The sequence below is a fragment of the Littorina saxatilis genome, linkage group LG12, assembly GCF_037325665.1.
Source record: "Littorina saxatilis isolate snail1 linkage group LG12, US_GU_Lsax_2.0, whole genome shotgun sequence".
Lineage (NCBI taxonomy): Eukaryota > Metazoa > Mollusca > Gastropoda > Littorinimorpha > Littorinidae > Littorina > Littorina saxatilis.
Genome location: NC_090256.1, coordinates 29,868,860 through 29,886,876, shown reverse-complemented (window position 1 = coordinate 29,886,876; position 18,017 = coordinate 29,868,860). Strand labels below are relative to the sequence as shown.

The window sequence follows — 18,017 nt, the reverse complement described above, 5'->3', positions numbered from 1 at the left end:
TTTGTATCCAGTTGGCCGCTGTCAGCGTGAGTTCGTCCCCACGTTCGGCGAGAGATTTATTTCTCAGAGTCAACTTTGTGTGCAGACTCTCCTCGGTGTCCGAACACCCCCGTGTGTACACGCAAGCACAAGACCAAGTGCGCACGAAAAAGATCCTGTAATCCATGTCAGAGTTCGGTGGGTTATAGAAACACGAAAATACCCAGCATGCTTCCTCCGAAAACGGCGTATGGCTGCCTAAATGGCGGGGTAAAAAACGGTCATACACGTCATTCCACTCGTGCAAAAAACCCACGAGTGTACGTGGGAGTTTCAGCCCACGAACGCAGAAGAAGAAGAAGAAAGACTGTGCCAAATGTATCACTTATTGATGGCCGCTCCTATGAAGTTAAAAAAAAAAAATAATTTGGTAATTAAAGGCATATTAACTCGATGAATATACACGCTAATTGCTTTACCAACAGCTGGAGACATGCTAAATTAAGTTCCCTGCAAAATATTGTGGTCTAGGACCCCTTAAATGTTGAGATATTTGAATTTTTATTTTGATCTAGATCGTCCTATTTATAGATTTGCCAACAGAGGGAACGTTGACGCAAGGGAAATAACTCCGCGTCTTTGTTGACATCCTCACTTTTTCAGAGGCTAGAACAAGCTGTAATGCATGTATATGGTCCGCGCATTGCGACATATCGTCATTATATGGCCTTATGATGCATTTGAATGCATGTTAATTTATTTTTAATATACTTTCTTATGTGATAACCAATGTACTATATTTTCTCAGGACAAAGAACAAATGTTTATTTTGAATGTTTTATGTATGTTATTATTACGGACACAAACGCTCAGCAATGTAATTTCTCTTTTAGAGATTAATAAAGTTATTGTATTGTATTGTATTGTATTGTATTGACATCGATTGTGGGCAAACTACACTTTGTAAACACGGGAGCGCGTACATATGCCTTTAACATTTTCAAAATTCTCATTCAAAACAAAGTTGTAATGACAGATTCAAACATGATTGCTTTGCATTGTTTATCAGTTCCTAAATCAAAAACTATATAGCTATGTCATGTTTGCTTTAAAAATGTACACAAAATTAAGCAAATTGATGTTCGCGGAGACAAGCGCGGCCCGTCTAATCCTCCGGGTATCGGCTAACTGAGCCTTACTAGTCTCAGCTGACAGTGTTGATCTTTTAGCTGCAGGTTTACTCAATGTTTTGTTATCGATTCACGCGAATGGTTTTATTTGTTGGCTCGCACAAACGTTTACGATATGTTGACACAATATGTTACCAATTACTATTTCTGTTTGATTTTTTCCACGACTGCATTTTGTTCTGAATGAGCTCTGAGTGTGAAGAAAAAGCATATTTTTGTATACTATGGTTTTAGATATTTATTTAATGTGTTTGGATCCAATCTTACGTTAAACATGTATGATGTTAAGCAATTTTCAGATCACCCCTCGTATCCAAAAAAGCATAAACGTATCTTTTATTTAGAATGGCTTTTGTCTAGATTATATCTTTACCATCAATCATAGATACAACCTATTGAGACACTTTCAATTTTCACGATTAATGTCACAATTTAGGTACACAGCTTTATAGAATGACCCATGTGTGACCTGGTTACTGGTGTTTTCTTTTTATTTAAATGTTTGACCCATGTGTGTGTGTGTGTGTGTGTGTGTGTGTGTGTGTGTGTGTGTGTGTGTGTGTGTGTGTGTGTGTGTGTGTGTGTGTGTGTGTGTGTGTGTGTGTGTGTGTGTGTGTGTGTGTGTGTGTGTGTGTGTGTGTGTGTGTGTGTGTGTGTGTGTGTGTGTGTGTGTGTGTGTGTGTGTGTGATTATATCGCATTAAGTGTATGTTACCGCACCACAGAAAGAGAGAGAGAGAGAGGTAGAGAGGGAGGGAGAGAGAGAGAGAGAGAGAGAGAGAGAGAGAGAGAGAGAGAGAGAGAGAGAGAGAGAGAGAGAGAGAGAGAGAGAGAGAGAGAGAGAGAGAGAGAGAGACATAGAGAGAGAGAGAGGGAACTTTTATTTTTCAAGGAAAGAGGTTTAAGGCGACGCCCTTTCTTACAACCGGTCCTCAGTTACTTCTAATACAAATGTCTAATAAATGATAAAGTAAAGCAACATGACAAATAAACAAATTAAACGAATTAAACAAATTAGAGAGAGAGAGAGTGTGTGCACATGATATCTTTCAAACCGAGACTTCTATTTGTATAAAACAAGCATTTTTTTTAATGAGTTTATTTTTTAAAAGCAACGCTGTGGTTTCTTACGCATGATTTACGAGATAAAATGTGAAAAATATGTTGCACAACACCAGACTGAACAGATAAATACGAATAGGCCCAAGCGTTAACTGGCAACACTTTTTAATAAATTGCTGACGGACCTTAACTGACAATAACTAGAGATTCAAGACAACGTTGTACACACAAATATGACCGCACGTTTTGGGCGGATGATTTGGTCTTTTAACTTCATTTGGTCACCTTCGGCTGTTAACCGTCTGGAATTTCTCACATTTCTACCGACACGTGACAACAAAATGCAGTTGCAAATTGCACAGAAGTAACTGGGCGGAATTTTGTAGAAACATCATTGTGAAAACATTGACAAAGCATAATTTCTTGTAACATTTTCGTAAAATATTGACAAAAATTATATATATATTTTTACATGGCAGCCACATAAAGAGCATGAAAACCATCAGTCTAACAACATCACATGTAACGGGCAGTGTTTGACCTCTTCATCACAAAATCAATTATTCAGCAGATGTAAAGTGTAAGGCAAAATTCAGCAGATACTACCTTCTTCGGCTTTGGATTTAAGGGGGGTAAAAGGGGTAAAACTAAAAGTTCTTGGTTACAAAATATATTTTTTCACATCACAAGGCGTATTAAAAGGCACCTCAAAACATTTATTTGGTTTGTGATATTTACGTGATATTATTACGTCCCTTTTTCTTGAAAAAGAAAGGAAAAGTTGTGTGTCCTTTCATATGGATATTTATCCAATCTCAAACAAATCGTTTGTTCATAACTGTTACGTCATAGAATAAAACAGTGAGGCGGAAAATTCAAAACAGTGTCTAGAAAATATCCCCCAAAATATGAGATTACAACTATTTGTCAAAGAAGGCACAAAGGAGCAAAGATGAAATAAAGTACACTGGTATTGTGTCCGTTTAAATATATGCAGTTACATAGCTGTGTAACATTGACATGATTTACAATGAATCAACAAAACAAACATAAACAAAGATATAGTGTTATATCCAACAAAAGCTATGAGTCGTAAGAAATACTATTTCTAACAAATCTATATCAACTACCATGATAAAATAATACTCCTTTCTTCGAGAAAGTAATCCAGCATCTTGATGTATTTTAAACAGTTCTTGTCTGCTCAGCAAAGCCTGCAGCTACTGTTTGTGTACTGGCATTTTTAAATACTGACAAGGATTTTAAAGGATTTTAACGTTTCATATATATGTGTGCTTGATTTTTGAATACGATTTATCTAGATTAAAGATTGTGCAGTGATGGTAAATGCAATTGCTTCTGAGTGCATCCACGCACAGAACTGTCACAATAGACTGAATGGCACAATTCAACCTATTGGCTCTACGTAAAACCCAGTAAACTGAATCGCAACAAAAATTCTTTCCTTGAATTAACTTCACACAGAATATAAGCAAACAGTAACGTCGCTTTATATAGCCGATATTGCGATACGCAGAGGGTCATTTAGAAAAGTATTGCGTAAGCTTGAATAGGTCTCGCAGAAAAAAGAAAACATATATGCAACTGAGCAAAATGTTGGCAACTATAAAGTAAAGCTATACAGATATATGCTGACCGTAGAGTAACTACAAAAGACTACATCATCGACTTGTGTCTATGTGCACGCGTCGACGAACTCTTTGAAGCTAATCTTGTTGTCGCCATTTACGTCGGCCTCTTTCAAGATGGCGTCCACCTCTTTTTCGGTGAATTTCTTGCCGGTCTTCTGCAGCAGCGTTTTCAACTCGTTCCTGTCCAGAAAACCGTCTCCGCTCGAGTCCAGTTCTTTGAACATCTGCTCCAGCTGCTTCACACTGAAATACATCACCACGAAACGCATCACATCATGTGAAAATTGTATGTTCGTTTGCATTACGGCTGTGATCTTTTTCGCTCGTGTCTAGTTCTTAGAAATACGCTGAAATACATCACAGAATACATTACGAAGCATCAAAACTGGCACATGCGTAGCAGTTTTGTGAAACAACAGGAGACAGCAACAACACTGACAGACAGTAGAACCACAAACATGGGACAAACACTGAAAATCGAGCGAAAGAATAAATTCCAGAAAATCAGCATGCAGACAGACAGACAGACAGACAGACAGACAGACAGACAGACAGACAGAGACAGATACTTCTTGAAACCTGCGCATTATTTCTTTTATTTTTCGAATGTAATTTAGAATGTGCCATTTTCTATACAATCGTGCTTACAAGTTGAGGATCTGGTCGAGTCCGGCGCAGAACTCCTCAAAGGTGATAGCCTTGTCGCCCTTGGCGCCATCAAAGAACACGAACGTATCCTGGAAAGTAAAATGAAAACGATTGTAACAATTACAAAAAATTGTTATGTGAGCAGATGTGACGGCTGTTTGAAACGCGGAGACATTAATTATGGGAAAACAATTCCAAATTATCATCCAGTAAATGTTGTATAATGGTTAACTATGAAAATGTTCGCTTTAAAATACCCAGGTAAACATAATTAGTAAAGTCTTAACGAAAATGTTTCGAAATCAGAACCTTTCAAGGAAAGAAAACGGAGTTTAAACACGCACACATACTCACACTCTGTCTGTCTTCCTGCCTGTCTGTCTTCCTGCCTGCCTGTCTGTCTCTCTCAGTCTCTCTGTCTCTCTGTCTCTCTGTCTCTCTGTCTCTCTTTCTCTTTCTCTTTCTCTTTCTCTTTCTCTTTCTCTTTCTCTGTCTCTGTCTCTCTCTGTCTGTCTCTCTCAGTCTCTCTCTCACACACACACGCACACCCAAGCGCAATTACACGCAATTTATGACATTTTGTTGCACGCACTAACCTGACAGACACAGTGTTAATAATATGCAAAAGCACTGTGCCAACTTACTGATTGCTGATTGTTGTAATACCAAAAATATGTAGTGCGTGCAAACGATCGAGTTGTTCACAGCACTTAGTCCTTCTATCGCGAAGTGCAGCATTCAAACTCATGCGTGTCATTACACACAAATCAAACGACACACATAAGCACATGCTAACTGATAATGCAAGATTGATTGCGTGTTTTCTCATGCTGTTTCTTTTTTAATTTGGTGTGCAAATCTACCATCACACAAATTCAGCTAGGGATAATATAATACGCGGTGCGACTACATTTAGTACGAATGCAGTCCAGTTCGTAGGCGTATGATAAAAGATACATTTGTTTCCGCATGAACGATCAGGTCATCTGCCCGAGGCCTTCACGTGAGATAAGATACATTTGTTTCCGCATGAACGAGCAGGTCATCTGCCCGAGGCCTTCACGTGAGATAAGATACATTGTTTCCGCATGAACGAGCAGGTCATCTGCCCGAGGCCTTCACGTGAGATAAAAGCATCCTTCCACTTGGACAAATACCCAACAAAGAATAGCACCGTTGATTCAGTTCTGCAGAGAGGGTATAATGTACTGACTTATATTCGGCACCAGTGTCAACCTCTTAATTAAATCAGCCACCCCCCCCCCCCCCCACCCAAAAAAAAGAGGGGGGAAAATCCCACTCTGCAAAGGAAGCAGCCATGGTCTAGATTTTTGTTATTGGTATGTGTCCAAATAGAATGGTGCTCTTACTCCATGTAAAAGTCTGGCCAGACCTGTTCTAGTTTTTATGATGACTGAAACGCGAAGGAAGGTTTCTTTGAAGACTGATGTTCATACACACTCGATACGTTAAGAGCCACAAGGAAACACCTATAATATGATCGTCACACTTCTCAATCCATAAAGCCATCTGTCGTGACCTCATGCGTCATGTGTCACATCAAAGCTTTACAACTTGAAGGTCTCAGTCGTAGTAGCTCATTTACAGTTTATGAATAAATTAAAAAAAAGGGCCATGCAGCTTGAAGGTCATAGGTCACGTAAAGTTTATGAGTAAACAAGAACAAGCCTCGGTTCATTATCATTTTATGCACGAGTTACATAGTCTTCCACAAACCCGTTGACGAAAGTCTATCCGTCAGTCTGTCTCTCGGTCAAAGCAGAAGGGGTAGGGTGGGGTGGGATGGGGGAGGGAATGGAGGTTATACTGTCTCAGTTGTGCAGAATGAGCTTTAAATCAGTTTTTAGAAACAGGGTGAAATGGAATTGCTATAGCACGTTTTCGAGAAAATGTTGCGCGAGAATGAAGTTTATGAATGTATTTTTTACATATGCTTATTTGTTGGTTTGCTCATTTGTTTGGCTGTTGCTTTTTTGGTCTGGGGGACTCAGTGTCTCCGGGCGTGTCGTCTGCAGAACCTTCACCTCCAGGCGCCCATGCAGAGCCAAAAGTATTGTGGTGTTGCACTATCTTCACAGTTTTCTTTGTCTGTTTAAACGGACAACACTCGTTACATAAAAGGAAATTGTTTCCTCCATTCCGAGTCTCCCCTATCCCCCCCCCCCCCCCCCCCCCCGTGTGCTGACACGCCTCGTCACTAATTGGAACAGTATACGATAGGCAGGACAGTGTTACTGCGCTGATTGTCTTTCTTCACTCATGCATGAAATGACACCATTCACTTTATACGGGAAAACAAAACATACAATTTAACAAACTGTCCTTTCAGTTTTAACCCGAATACAACTGGAAAAACTGGCATGGAAAATTCCACAAATAGGGTCACTGTCACGGCCTTGAACTTATTTGCAGTCGTTTTGGCGGGAGGTTTTGTCAATCACACTGTGTAAATGAGACACGAAAAAAACGTAAACAAGAAGATAGGAATGTCGTGGTATGAGGTGTCCCAAGATGACAGAAAGTTAAGCTATGCCGCGATTGTGTCACGGTTTTAAAGAGGTTGACAAATCAACTGCGTAGAGCATATCTGATTCACAAAGATGCACACATCTTTACAAGTTAGTCATAGCATAAACTGACTCAAGCACTGGAAAGTTAAACAAATGTCTTCCTGTCCTAACTGTATAAAGAGATGGCTTTATACATTGTGTGTGTGTGTGTGTGTGTGTGTGTGTGTGTGTGTGTGTGTGTGTGTGTGTGTGTGTGTGTGTGTGTGTGTGTGTGTGTGTGTGTGTGTGTGTGTGTGTGTGTGTGTGTGTGTGTGTGTGTGTGTGTGTGTGTGTGTGTGTGTGTAAGCGTGCATACGTGCGTGCGTGCGCGGTGCGAGCGTGCGTGCGTGTGTGTGTGTCAGTAAAAACAAAGCTTGGAAAAAAACAAGGAAGCGATAACATTGAGCAACAACAACAAAATAAGGGTGATAAAATTAAAATGCACGCGGAAATGTAAACGCATACTGAGCTGCGAATTGAGAAACACTCGTCTAATAAACACAATGCCTTAAAAGGGAATCGGAGAGCAATTTATGAGAGCGTGTAGAATTGTAAAATGCAATATTCATGTAAAGTAACCCATCTCTGAACGTGAACGACTATAATAAACACCGTTACCTGGCTACAGCCTGCATCCAACAGTGTGATGCGAAAGCAATCTCCCCCCCCCCCCCCCGGCAAACCAAACAATGGACCATTTCTGGAAAAAAATGACTGTCAGGGTGTTTGATCAAGTCTGATGCATCATTAACAGAGAACGTTTCTTCCATGAATTCAAGTTATATTCCTGATCAAGGTAACTGAAAAATGTGAAATAGCGTCAGTCATTTCTTTGTTTCTTTCACTCGTTCTTCCTCTCCCTTTCTTTATTTCAAACCACAGACTTCAAATATGCAATACATGTCCATATACCTTATTAGTATACACATTAGTATAATGTCTGAAATGGGTATAGAGCGACACCAATGCTCGGCCTGAAAAAACCCACAATCGTAGCATTTTCTAAAGGCGAAAGTCGCGAGTCGTAACCTCGAAGGGTCACGTGACGAGTTGGCGGTCCAGCCGGGCTATTTGGTCTATGGCGATCCCTATGTTATGTACTTGTTTGTGTGTTTAAATCGCCAAGATTCCCGCAAGACTCTCACTAATACTGACCTGTTTTAGCTGTTTTGCACAGTCATTCTCCCTTCCACCTCACACAAAAAAGAGGGGGTGAGGGCACGAGCGGGAGGGCTAGGGGGTTACTCAGTGTGTCTATCCTGAAATAGTCCAAATATTGTAAACAGTTTTCTTCCGATTCTATTCTAATCTCCTGCAAAGCTTATGTCTTGTATTTCCGCACTGATCAGTTAGCGCATCCTGTACCTTTAAAGATAACCTTGTTTCTCGGAACATGTTCACAAAGCGATCCAAGGCTTAGGCCTATGTCTAACGAAAAATCAAAGAAGGAAAAACGAAAGGAGGACAGATCGAACAAACGAACGAACGAACGAACGAACGAACAACGACGTACGAAATAAACAAACAGAAAAGAAGAAAAGCAAGTCGCGTAAGGCGAAATTACTACATTTAGTCAAGCTGTGGAACTCACAGAATGAAACTGAACGTAGTCCGTCGCTAGTGCAAAAGGCAGTGAAAGTGACGAGCCTGTTTGGCGCGGCAGCGGTTGCGCTGTGCTTCGTAGCACGCTTTACTGTACCTCTCTTCGTTTTAACTTTCTGAGCGTGTTTTTAATCCAAACATATCATATCTATATGTTTTTGGAATCAGGAACCGACAAGGAATAAGATGAAATAGTTTTTGAATCGATTTCGGAAATTTAATTTTGATCATAATTTTTATATTTTTAATTTTCAGAGATTGTTTTTAATCCAAATATAACATATGTATATGTTTTTGGAATCAGAAAATGACGAAGAATAAGATGTTTTTGGATCGTTTAATAAAAAAAATAATTTTAATTACAAGTTTCCGATTTTTAATGACCAAACTCACTCATTAGTTTTTAAGCCACCAAGCTGAAATGCAATACCAAACCCCGGCCTTCGTCGAAGATTGATTTGCCAAAATTTCAATCAATTTAATTGAAAAATGAGAGTGTGACAGTGCCGCCTCAACTTTTACAAAAAGCCGGATATGACGTCATCAAAGGTATTTATCGAAAAAAAGAAAAAAACGTCCGGGGATATGACCCAGGAACTCTGTCAAATTCCATAAATATCGGCCCAGTACACACACACACACACAGACACAGACACACACACACACCACGACCCTCGTCTCGATTCCCCCCTCTGTTAAAACATTTAGTCAAAACTTGACTAAATGTAAAAAGGAAGATAAAAAAGAGGTAAAAGAATACATCGCGTACAGATGCTACTGTGAACTCCAAAACCAATCTAGTTAAATATGCATGAACACTTAGCCTTGATGCACCAGCGATAAATCTGTAGCGGCCGAAGGGGGGTTCTTTAAAGCCTGTCCAAGGACACGAGGAATGTTAAATAGTCGAGCAGGTTCCAACGATGCGACTAATTAATTACACACCTGTGGCCACACACCTAGAGGGCTGGGACAGCCCGAGTTCTGCACAGTGTGCGACGTGAAATGCTGTTGGATTCCGTCCTACAGAACAGTGCACATATTCTCTGTTCCAACTCCTGATTGTCTCAGAAGTTCTCTTCATAGCTAGTGTTAGTGAATAACTTTACAGGTTCATGTACTTCCGTTTTAAGTCTTTCTGAAGCAGGGGGAGGGGTACAACAATAACCCGGAAGGAGGAGTAGAGAGAGGTAAAATAACGAGATCAAAAGGGACACAGACTAGCATAAAAACTAAGAAACAGTGGTCAGCGAACAAAGTTAGAGAAGGCAGAGTCACACACAGACAGACAAACAAACCGAAACAGATCTTCTAAATGCAACACAATAACACTTATGATTCAACGTCTGTAAAGCTGCAAAGGAGCGGACAAACAGTCCCACCAAACTGATAACACGCACCTTTATTTATAATTTTACTTCGAAGATTACGACCATAGTTAAATCCGCAAGTATTTGCATTGAGCCACTGATAGTGATACGCAATGCCGGATAACCCTACAGAACTGACAGCCACTGCAACATCATATTTTTAGAAAAGATTCATGTATTCATGCGTGCGTGCGTGCGTGTGTGTGTGTGTGTGTGTGTGGAAGGTGTGCAAACACTGTGTTGTGACGGGGGAGGGCCGGGGGGAGCATTGTGAACTAATAATTATTTGCACCAAAAACGTTCTCCAGGTAAGTAAACCATGCGAACATTCTTTGTGAGATGTTCAAGCTGAAAACTAATCTTTTACTTCTGGGACACACGAAGTGCACTTTACACTGACATTCCACAAAACGCGTCCATTGCTGTTTCCTTTTCACACAAGGGGATCTGTAAACGACTCAACCCGCTTGATCTGTTGTACAAACTGTTTAGCATTCCATTCACGATTAGATCATTTGCTCTTAAAGTCAAAAAATCACGTACTTCCATGTTGGTTCGGTTCGTATAATCACACTCTCTCCATCTATCTGTATGTCATGATCAATCTGTCTGTCTGTCTGTCTGCCTGTCTGTCTCTCTCTTCGCATCAAGTTTCTCTGTATTTCAAACATATCTTTGTTTTTCGGTCAATTTGTTCTTTTCCCTTCTTTCTGTTTTGCACTTTCATCCAGCAAGTAAGGGGGGGGGGGGGGGTCGCAGGGGGGAATCCTGAGAGGTCATGGCCCGTGTACGGTTGTTGCTGTAGATAGTATCGCTGAATGTAATCCTACTGTATTTCAAATTGATTTTTTTAGAGAATTACAACGAACAAATTGCCAGTCCTCCAATCTTTACTAGTTCGAGATACTATTTGAATTTTCTCCTTTGTCAAAAACTGCATCCGTGCATTCAATACCGCGTGGGTATCTTCCCAATATGAAAACCGACACCAGAAACCGGATGCGGATCTATAAGGCAACTTGTGCAACAGCAGGGTTAGCGGACCAGATGGTGTAACAATAATTTTCTTATCGCAGGTTCCGTACGTCTTTCTCGTCCTGTCTGTCCCTCTCTCTGTCTCTCTCTGTCTCTGTCTCTCTCTGTGCCTGTGGTTCGATCTCCCTTTCTCTCTATCTCTCTTTCCTCCCCCCTTCCTCCCTTTGCATACCCGGCCTCTCTCTCCCTCTATGTTTCTGCCTGTGAATCTGTCTGTCTGTCTCATGTCTGTCTGTCTGTCTGTCTCTCTCTCTGTCTCTCTGTCTGTCTCTCTCTCTCTCTCTCTCTCAACGATCGAACTTAATAGGCCTATTAACGATCGAAAGGCTGTCCGCCTGTCAGCAATCTTTGCTTCACGCTATAAGTTCTCGAGCAGCAAGCTCATGCGTTATTTCAGTGTACTGTGAATGTAAACCGAATTATTTGCGACCTTGCAAATAGAATCACGTCATGTTTGATTCTCTTCAGTAACACATTCTGGTCAGACAACGACAGTTTTTTCACCTCTTTTTCTTTTCTTTTTTTCCATATAGCAAAACTACATTCAGCTGTCAAGTTGTATGATGTCTTCATTGTGGTTTTATTGCGGAAAAGTCAGCCATGTGAACAAGTCCGATTCAGTAACTGCTGTCAACATGTAAGAAATCGAATGAAGTTATAGATTAGATCTTTGATTTGAACAGGTTGAGACAGAGTTAGGTTTTACTCCTGACGTTTCTTTTCATTGCAGCAGTGCTGAAATCACGGTTTTGTATGAATCCGAATATAACGTGTTCTGCGTCTGACATACGATACAATGGCAAGGCTATAACTTAGTCTTCCAACTTAGAATGCAAACAAAGTTTGAAAGCAAATCTTCCTTTTCTCATTCCTCAACTGTATGGCCAAAAGCCTGAATTTCGAATATCGTTTTGAATGTTGGGAAAGAAACACTGCAACACTCAAAAGGGTCGGCGTAAAGGACTTATGTCAAAAGCCCGAATGTAAAAATATCTTTCTGAATGGAGGTGGGAGAAATATTGCGACACTGTAAAATAGTGTGTGCACTTCAGATTTATATTCATATTCTGTTAGACACGTACTTCTATGTGTAGACCACTTGACCCTCTCGACAAGCCTCGAGGAAAATTCTTGTCTTGACGCACTGTGCTGTCTCACATTATTTATATTCATCACAAGCATGGACACATTCTGGCCGATTGATACTCACAGCCACCAGGCACCCTAAAAGTAGCTTTATTTTCAACACATCAGCGTATGGCCCACGCTGATTCAGAGCCCTTGAGGCTTGCAAATTAGTGCGATTGTACTCTTTTAGCACCGGGCTGGACAGGCCACTCAGAAACTCTGGTCGAGTGAATGCTTCGTTCAGTTTTATATTGACTTTATAATTATACGATGTATGACTGAACAGGCGGTGTTGGACATTGATATGAAGAGCTAAACTTTCAGTGTGTCTGGCGCCTGTGTTTCGGACGTTAGGCCTAAAAAAAAAAAATAGGTGTGGTTACGGTAACCCGACCTACCCTATTTTTAGGGGCCGACACTATAACTTTTTATTCATTTGTCAAAAAACCCACAAAAAACAAGAAAACGAGCCTGCAGAAAACGCAATGAAAGCGAAAGCGCTCGAGTCGCACACTTATTTCCCTGTCAAGTAGGTTTAATTTGTACACATTAGAAAAAAAAGAAAAAAAAAGTGATTGCCTACCTTCCTACCCTATTTTTTTTGGCTATGTTACCTTAATCACACCTATTTTTTTTTTTTTTTTTTTTTTTTTGCCTTATAAAAAAAAAGTTTCAAGTGCAGTAATAAACAATCATAAAAACCGATCTACCTGCATTTATAGGCAAGTACTTTTCCTGACAGGAAGGGACAATGTAGGAGATGCAGCGGGAGGGGAGGGGGGTAAATGTTGAGAAAGAAAGGGAGTCACGTTTCGTGTATTGCAGCATGTTTTTTCTCGCTATCAGTTTCTGTGCGGTATTGTGAAATGTCAAAAGCAGAAAAGCAAAAGTTGCAACATAAAATTTAGTCTTCCGCGGCAATGATCTCGTGCCGTTCATGACTAGTAACCACGCTCACAACTGATTCAGTTACTGTGTCACTGTGATGTGACCAACTTGGTGTGTACAAGGATGAACATGGGGAGCATTAATAATGTTTAAATCGCATAAATCAATTCATGTCCAACATGGGCAATTAGGCCGATATATCATAACAAGCACCATAATTTTGGCATTAATAATGTGACACATACACTATCGCGCACAACCCTACAAGAAATAAATCGCATGCTACACATACGACGTAGTAAATGCAAACGGACACAGGCGCTGCACAATAAATGAGGGACATTACACTCAGAGGAAATAAAGAAAAAGAAAGAAAAAATGACTGCGGCAGTGTGATAGTGGACATGTGCATGGGCTGTTCGCGCGTGCACGCACACGTTCACTTCTTCTCCCTCTCTCTGTTTTAATGAACTGATAGCCCGGCGCTGCGACGGTTTGACTAGTTTTCTCAGTATTAACTCATTGACCGACCGATTGCCTCATACCTGTTTACTTTCCATGGTTCCACGGCCAGTTTAGAGCATTACAAAAGTTTACCCTACACATTATAATATAACAAACACAATGTACTCAGTTGTAGTTGAAATGGAAATCGTCCGCGCTGGAATTAGAACATGTGCACGGAGCCGGCGTACACATGATACGGTCAGTCTGATGTATAGTCTCCAAATTGCAAACTGTTGCTCGAGATTACTGACAAAACATAAATCGATCGGCCAAGACTCAATAACAAGACACAGCAAAATATATTAATCAACACATAGCTGGCTATGTTGTAAGGCCACACAGCCGTGTAAAACTTACCGCGATTTGTGCATCGCTCATGTTACTGCCGCCACGCTTGAATAAATCCCTTAGTTCCGTAATGGACAGGGTACCGTCTCCATTTTTATCAGCTTCCTTGAAAAGTTGCTTGTACACATCAGTGTCGGGGCCGGCCTTTCCTTTTCCTTTAGCAGCCATCTTTTTCGCCGGTTTGTTTTCGAGTTTCTTGCAACAACTTTCTTCTGCGTCGTCCAACCGTCAGCTCTAGGCGTCGTCTGCTACTTTCCCGCTCTACGCATGCGCGCTGAAACCTCACCTTGGCCCTGATTTTTGTCAGGTAAACTCTGATAAATCACCGTGCAAGCAGCCAACCTTTTGCTGAAAAAATGCACTAGTTTGTGGACAATCACTTACGCTGGTTGTCAGTGAATTTGACTTAGTCAGGTTTTGTTTGATACGTTAGCTTCAGGAGTGCTGTCTGAAGGTATTCGCAAGCTACAACTTGACTTGAAATAATGTTTGAATGGACGTCGCTGTTGGACACAATGTTTGGTAGTTGACAGACAATGGAGACATTGATTTTCCATACATTGTCAGAATGTTTCCGCGTGCCGGCCGTGTCCCATGAACATGCTACGTTGCTCACTCGAAGCATTACACTAAAATGGGAATGCTGTTCACTGTTGCCTGTCAACTGCATGTCCGTTTGGGTGTATAGGGTTACTGATATATAAAAATTATGTACATTTTTGTTGCCGCTTGTTTTCAGGTAACCCGGCCTCCGACGAATCACCGTGCAAACAGCCAACCTTTTGCTGACAAAATATACTTATGTAGTTTGTGGACAATCACACTTACTTATGACTCACGGAATAAAATAACTTAACATGTTTTAAAATTTAATATCTCAAAATCGGAAAAAAGTTGCAGGAGAGCGGGGTGGTACGATCATAGAACCATCAATTCCTGAGAAGAGGGGAAAAAATCGGAATGTTCTCGGTTGCTTAGTTTTTTCACAATTGGTCCTCAAAGACGCATGGTGTCATTTTGGAGTTTACTAGACTGACGCCTAAGCTTGCTGACGCTGCCGACAGCCAGTGCACGCTGTGTGTGCTGTAAACAGGTAGGCCTGCACTCTTTGACATGAGTCTCGGGGCACGTCTAACCGTACTTGAAACCTGCAAAAGGTCTGCTGCTGATCCACGAATATTGCATGAAAGTACTGCCTTTGGTTTGTCCGTTTGTTTGTGAGTGAGAACAACTCACTAAAATGTTTCTTTCTCTTTGCCCAAAACTGTCCACTCTGTCTTTCACCATGCCACGAACGTGTGTGAACGATACACTCGTCGCAATAGGGATGTTGAGAGGAGGGATGACTTATACTGATGTTGCTAGGAGATTCGGAGTGACCAGGCAATCAGTGCACGCACAGCGCTGTCAAACACACAGTGCTAAGTTTGTAAACTCCAAAATGACACCATGCGTCTTTGAGCTCAAATTGCAAAAAAACGGAACAAGCCAGACTATTCCGGTTTTTTGCCCATAATGAGCAATTGAACAAGCTTTACGTTGGTACAAAAATCACTCCTTTAACTTTTTCCGATTTTGAGATATTACATTTTAAACAATGTTAAGTTATTTTATTCCGTGAGTATATATAGCGTGTGTGTGTGTGTGTGAGGGAGAGAGAAAGAGTGCGCGCGCGCGCATTATACAGTTCGTGGCGAAACTGATTGTACACATCCTGTGCCTTGGATTTGATGTGCCTGACAAGTGCAAGCCAATAGTAGTGTTCATTTTCATATCTGATTTCTACAGGACCTTTTGCAAGCACAACCAGGAAATAATTAATGAATCTCCACTAAACATCTACGACACTGGATTCTGTCTTTTATGAGTTTTTCACACTCCGGCGTACACATCTGTAGCCTCACTGGTCCGTGTTTATTATCTATTGTTTGCAATCTGTTCGTGATCTCTTATCCTAAACTGTCACGGTTTTTTTTTATGTTTCTCACGTACACATCTTTAGATTCGCATACCGTGAGTTTAACCTAGTTCTTTTGCTTTTGAAAATGCGTTATCGTTCCTAGTAAAGTTCATCGAATATTTTCTCAGAAACTCCATTTTGTATGTGAGTTTTTTGACCGCACAAGTTTGACATCGGTAGCCTCACATACAATGTATTTTGTTATTCCATTCTTTTGGCTATTGTACTGACATGAATCAGTAGTTTCTTGGTAACATGTTTTCTCAGAAAGTCTGGTTTGGAAACGCTTCTCTCTGTTGGATAAGTTTTCGCCTGCAACAGTAAAGTCTGTGTTATTACCGGTATTTCGCTTTTGACAATCAGTACTTCTTTCGCCTGCATACGGTTCGTAGTAATAACCTCAAGGTTTCTCGGTAACTCTGGGCTTAGACCCGCTTCTCTCCCTTTGATTAGTTTCAGCCTGCATGATTGATGGACGGAAGTCAGTTCATAATTACTTCGTTTGCAATCGATATGGCCTATCGGGATCTTTAAAATCTATCAATAAAATTGTTTGTCTGTTCACCTAAAAGACCGTTGAGTCGATATATTTATGTTTGTAACGTATTTTTGCCAACAACAACGTTCCAACAACTTACCTTTCTTGTTTTTTTTATTCTTTCAAGATCGGTTTTTGATCGTTTCTTTTATTCAACAAAAGAGGAAAAAAATGACTAGGCAATTAATGATAGCTCTTTATAACAAGTAACGTAGGCTATTCCAGTTGATTTAAAGAGAGAGAGAGAGAGAGAGAGAGAGAGAGAGAGAGAGAGAGAGAGAGAGAGAGAGAGAGAGAGAGAGAGAGAGAGAGAGAGACTGAGAGAGAGAAGGGGGGAGATAAAATATAATTCCGAGGCGAGGCGGTGTAAACTGAAATCGATTTACCCGGACTGTTTGTGTGATGTTTGCCGTGTTCTCACGCCGTTGGGTCTGACATGATGCTCGTGTCTAACCAAGGGTAACAGCGTCACCCAGCATGAAGTCATTGTCCTCTCGAAATGTATTGAAGCAAGGAAACATTATCCGTCTCGTGCTGCTCATGCACAATGAAAAGAAGGGCAAATATGCTTTTTATTTTACAAAATGAAAACTTGATAACATCGAGCACGATGACCTCGGGAAGTTGCGGGCACATATGCACTAAACACGGGGTGGGGTGGGGACTCTGCTGCCTAGCCTAAGAATGCAACAGTATATAGAACATGTAATAATGTTTGGCATGAGGTTGCCCCCCTCCCCCAGCCTCCTAACAAACCGTCAGAATAACGATCGAGACATAACTCTACAATACGTTTCAGTGTTCTGAAGACATACTAAGTGTATGAATAGGGGATACATGAATTATTCTAATGGCTGCTCTCAAAGTTGCAACCCTTTCCCAGCGAACGCGAGAAATCATACACAATATTCGTACACGGACAAACACAGACACACAGACACACAGGCACACAGACACAGACACAGACTACAGACACACATACATACAGACTCGAACACAGACACAGACACAGGCACAGGTACAGACACAGACACAGACACAGGGCACAGACACAGGCACAGACACAGACACACACAGACACACTGACACACTGACACACCACAGCCACTGACACACCACAGCCACACCTTAGACAGACAGACAGACACAAACGGATACAAACACACACACACACACCGTGGCACTGACACACACACACACAGGGCCGGACCCAGGGGGGGGGTTCCAGGGGTTCCGGAACCCCCCCCCCCCCCCTGGAAAAAGCATGTACCTTGCTTTGAGTGGTTTTTGTGTGGGTTTTTTTAAATAAATTTTGTGTGTCTCTAACAAATTTTATTCAATGTGAAATCCGATGAGAAAAAGGTACCCCCCCCCCCCCCACAATGCTGCTCTTAACCCTCAAAACAAGGCCCAGAATGCACCAGATTGCACAGATTTTAACCGTTTTCCAAAAATTTTCCGGGGGAGCATGCCCCCGGACCCCCCTAGTTCGCGCGCCTGCTTTGCAGGCGCGCGCTTGTGGCTTCGCCACTTCGCTGACT

The 18,017-nt window shown here is 41.2% G+C and overlaps 1 protein-coding gene across 1 annotated transcript; it reads right to left on the bottom strand.

The window, feature by feature from the left end:
• Positions 1 to 2,399: 2,399 nt before the first annotated feature.
• On the bottom strand, positions 2,400 to 14,254 carry LOC138981707 (calmodulin-like). The gene is made up of 3 exons (XM_070354729.1): positions 13,988 to 14,254; positions 4,531 to 4,619; positions 2,400 to 4,125 (listed from the first exon to the last, which is right to left on the bottom strand). Exons 1-3 carry the CDS (start codon positions 14,144 to 14,146, stop codon positions 3,927 to 3,929), a joined length of 447 nt encoding a protein of 148 aa, XP_070210830.1. The 5' UTR covers positions 14,147 to 14,254; the 3' UTR covers positions 2,400 to 3,926.
• Positions 14,255 to 18,017: the final 3,763 nt, after the last annotated feature.

Bases quoted from the DNA above. Each gene is read 5' to 3' on its own strand.
- LOC138981707 (XM_070354729.1), bottom strand. From the start codon at position 14,146: ATGGCTGCTAAAGGAAAAGGAAAGGCCGGCCCCGACACTGATGTGTAC. The intron at 4,620-13,987 runs GTAAGTTTTACA...TTTACTTTCCAG, and splicing joins TGAGCGATGCACAAATCGCG to GATACGTTCGTGTTCTTTGA. The intron at 4,126-4,530 runs GTAAGCACGATT...GATGTATTTCAG, and splicing joins CTCGACCAGATCCTCAACTT to TGTGAAGCAGCTGGAGCAGA.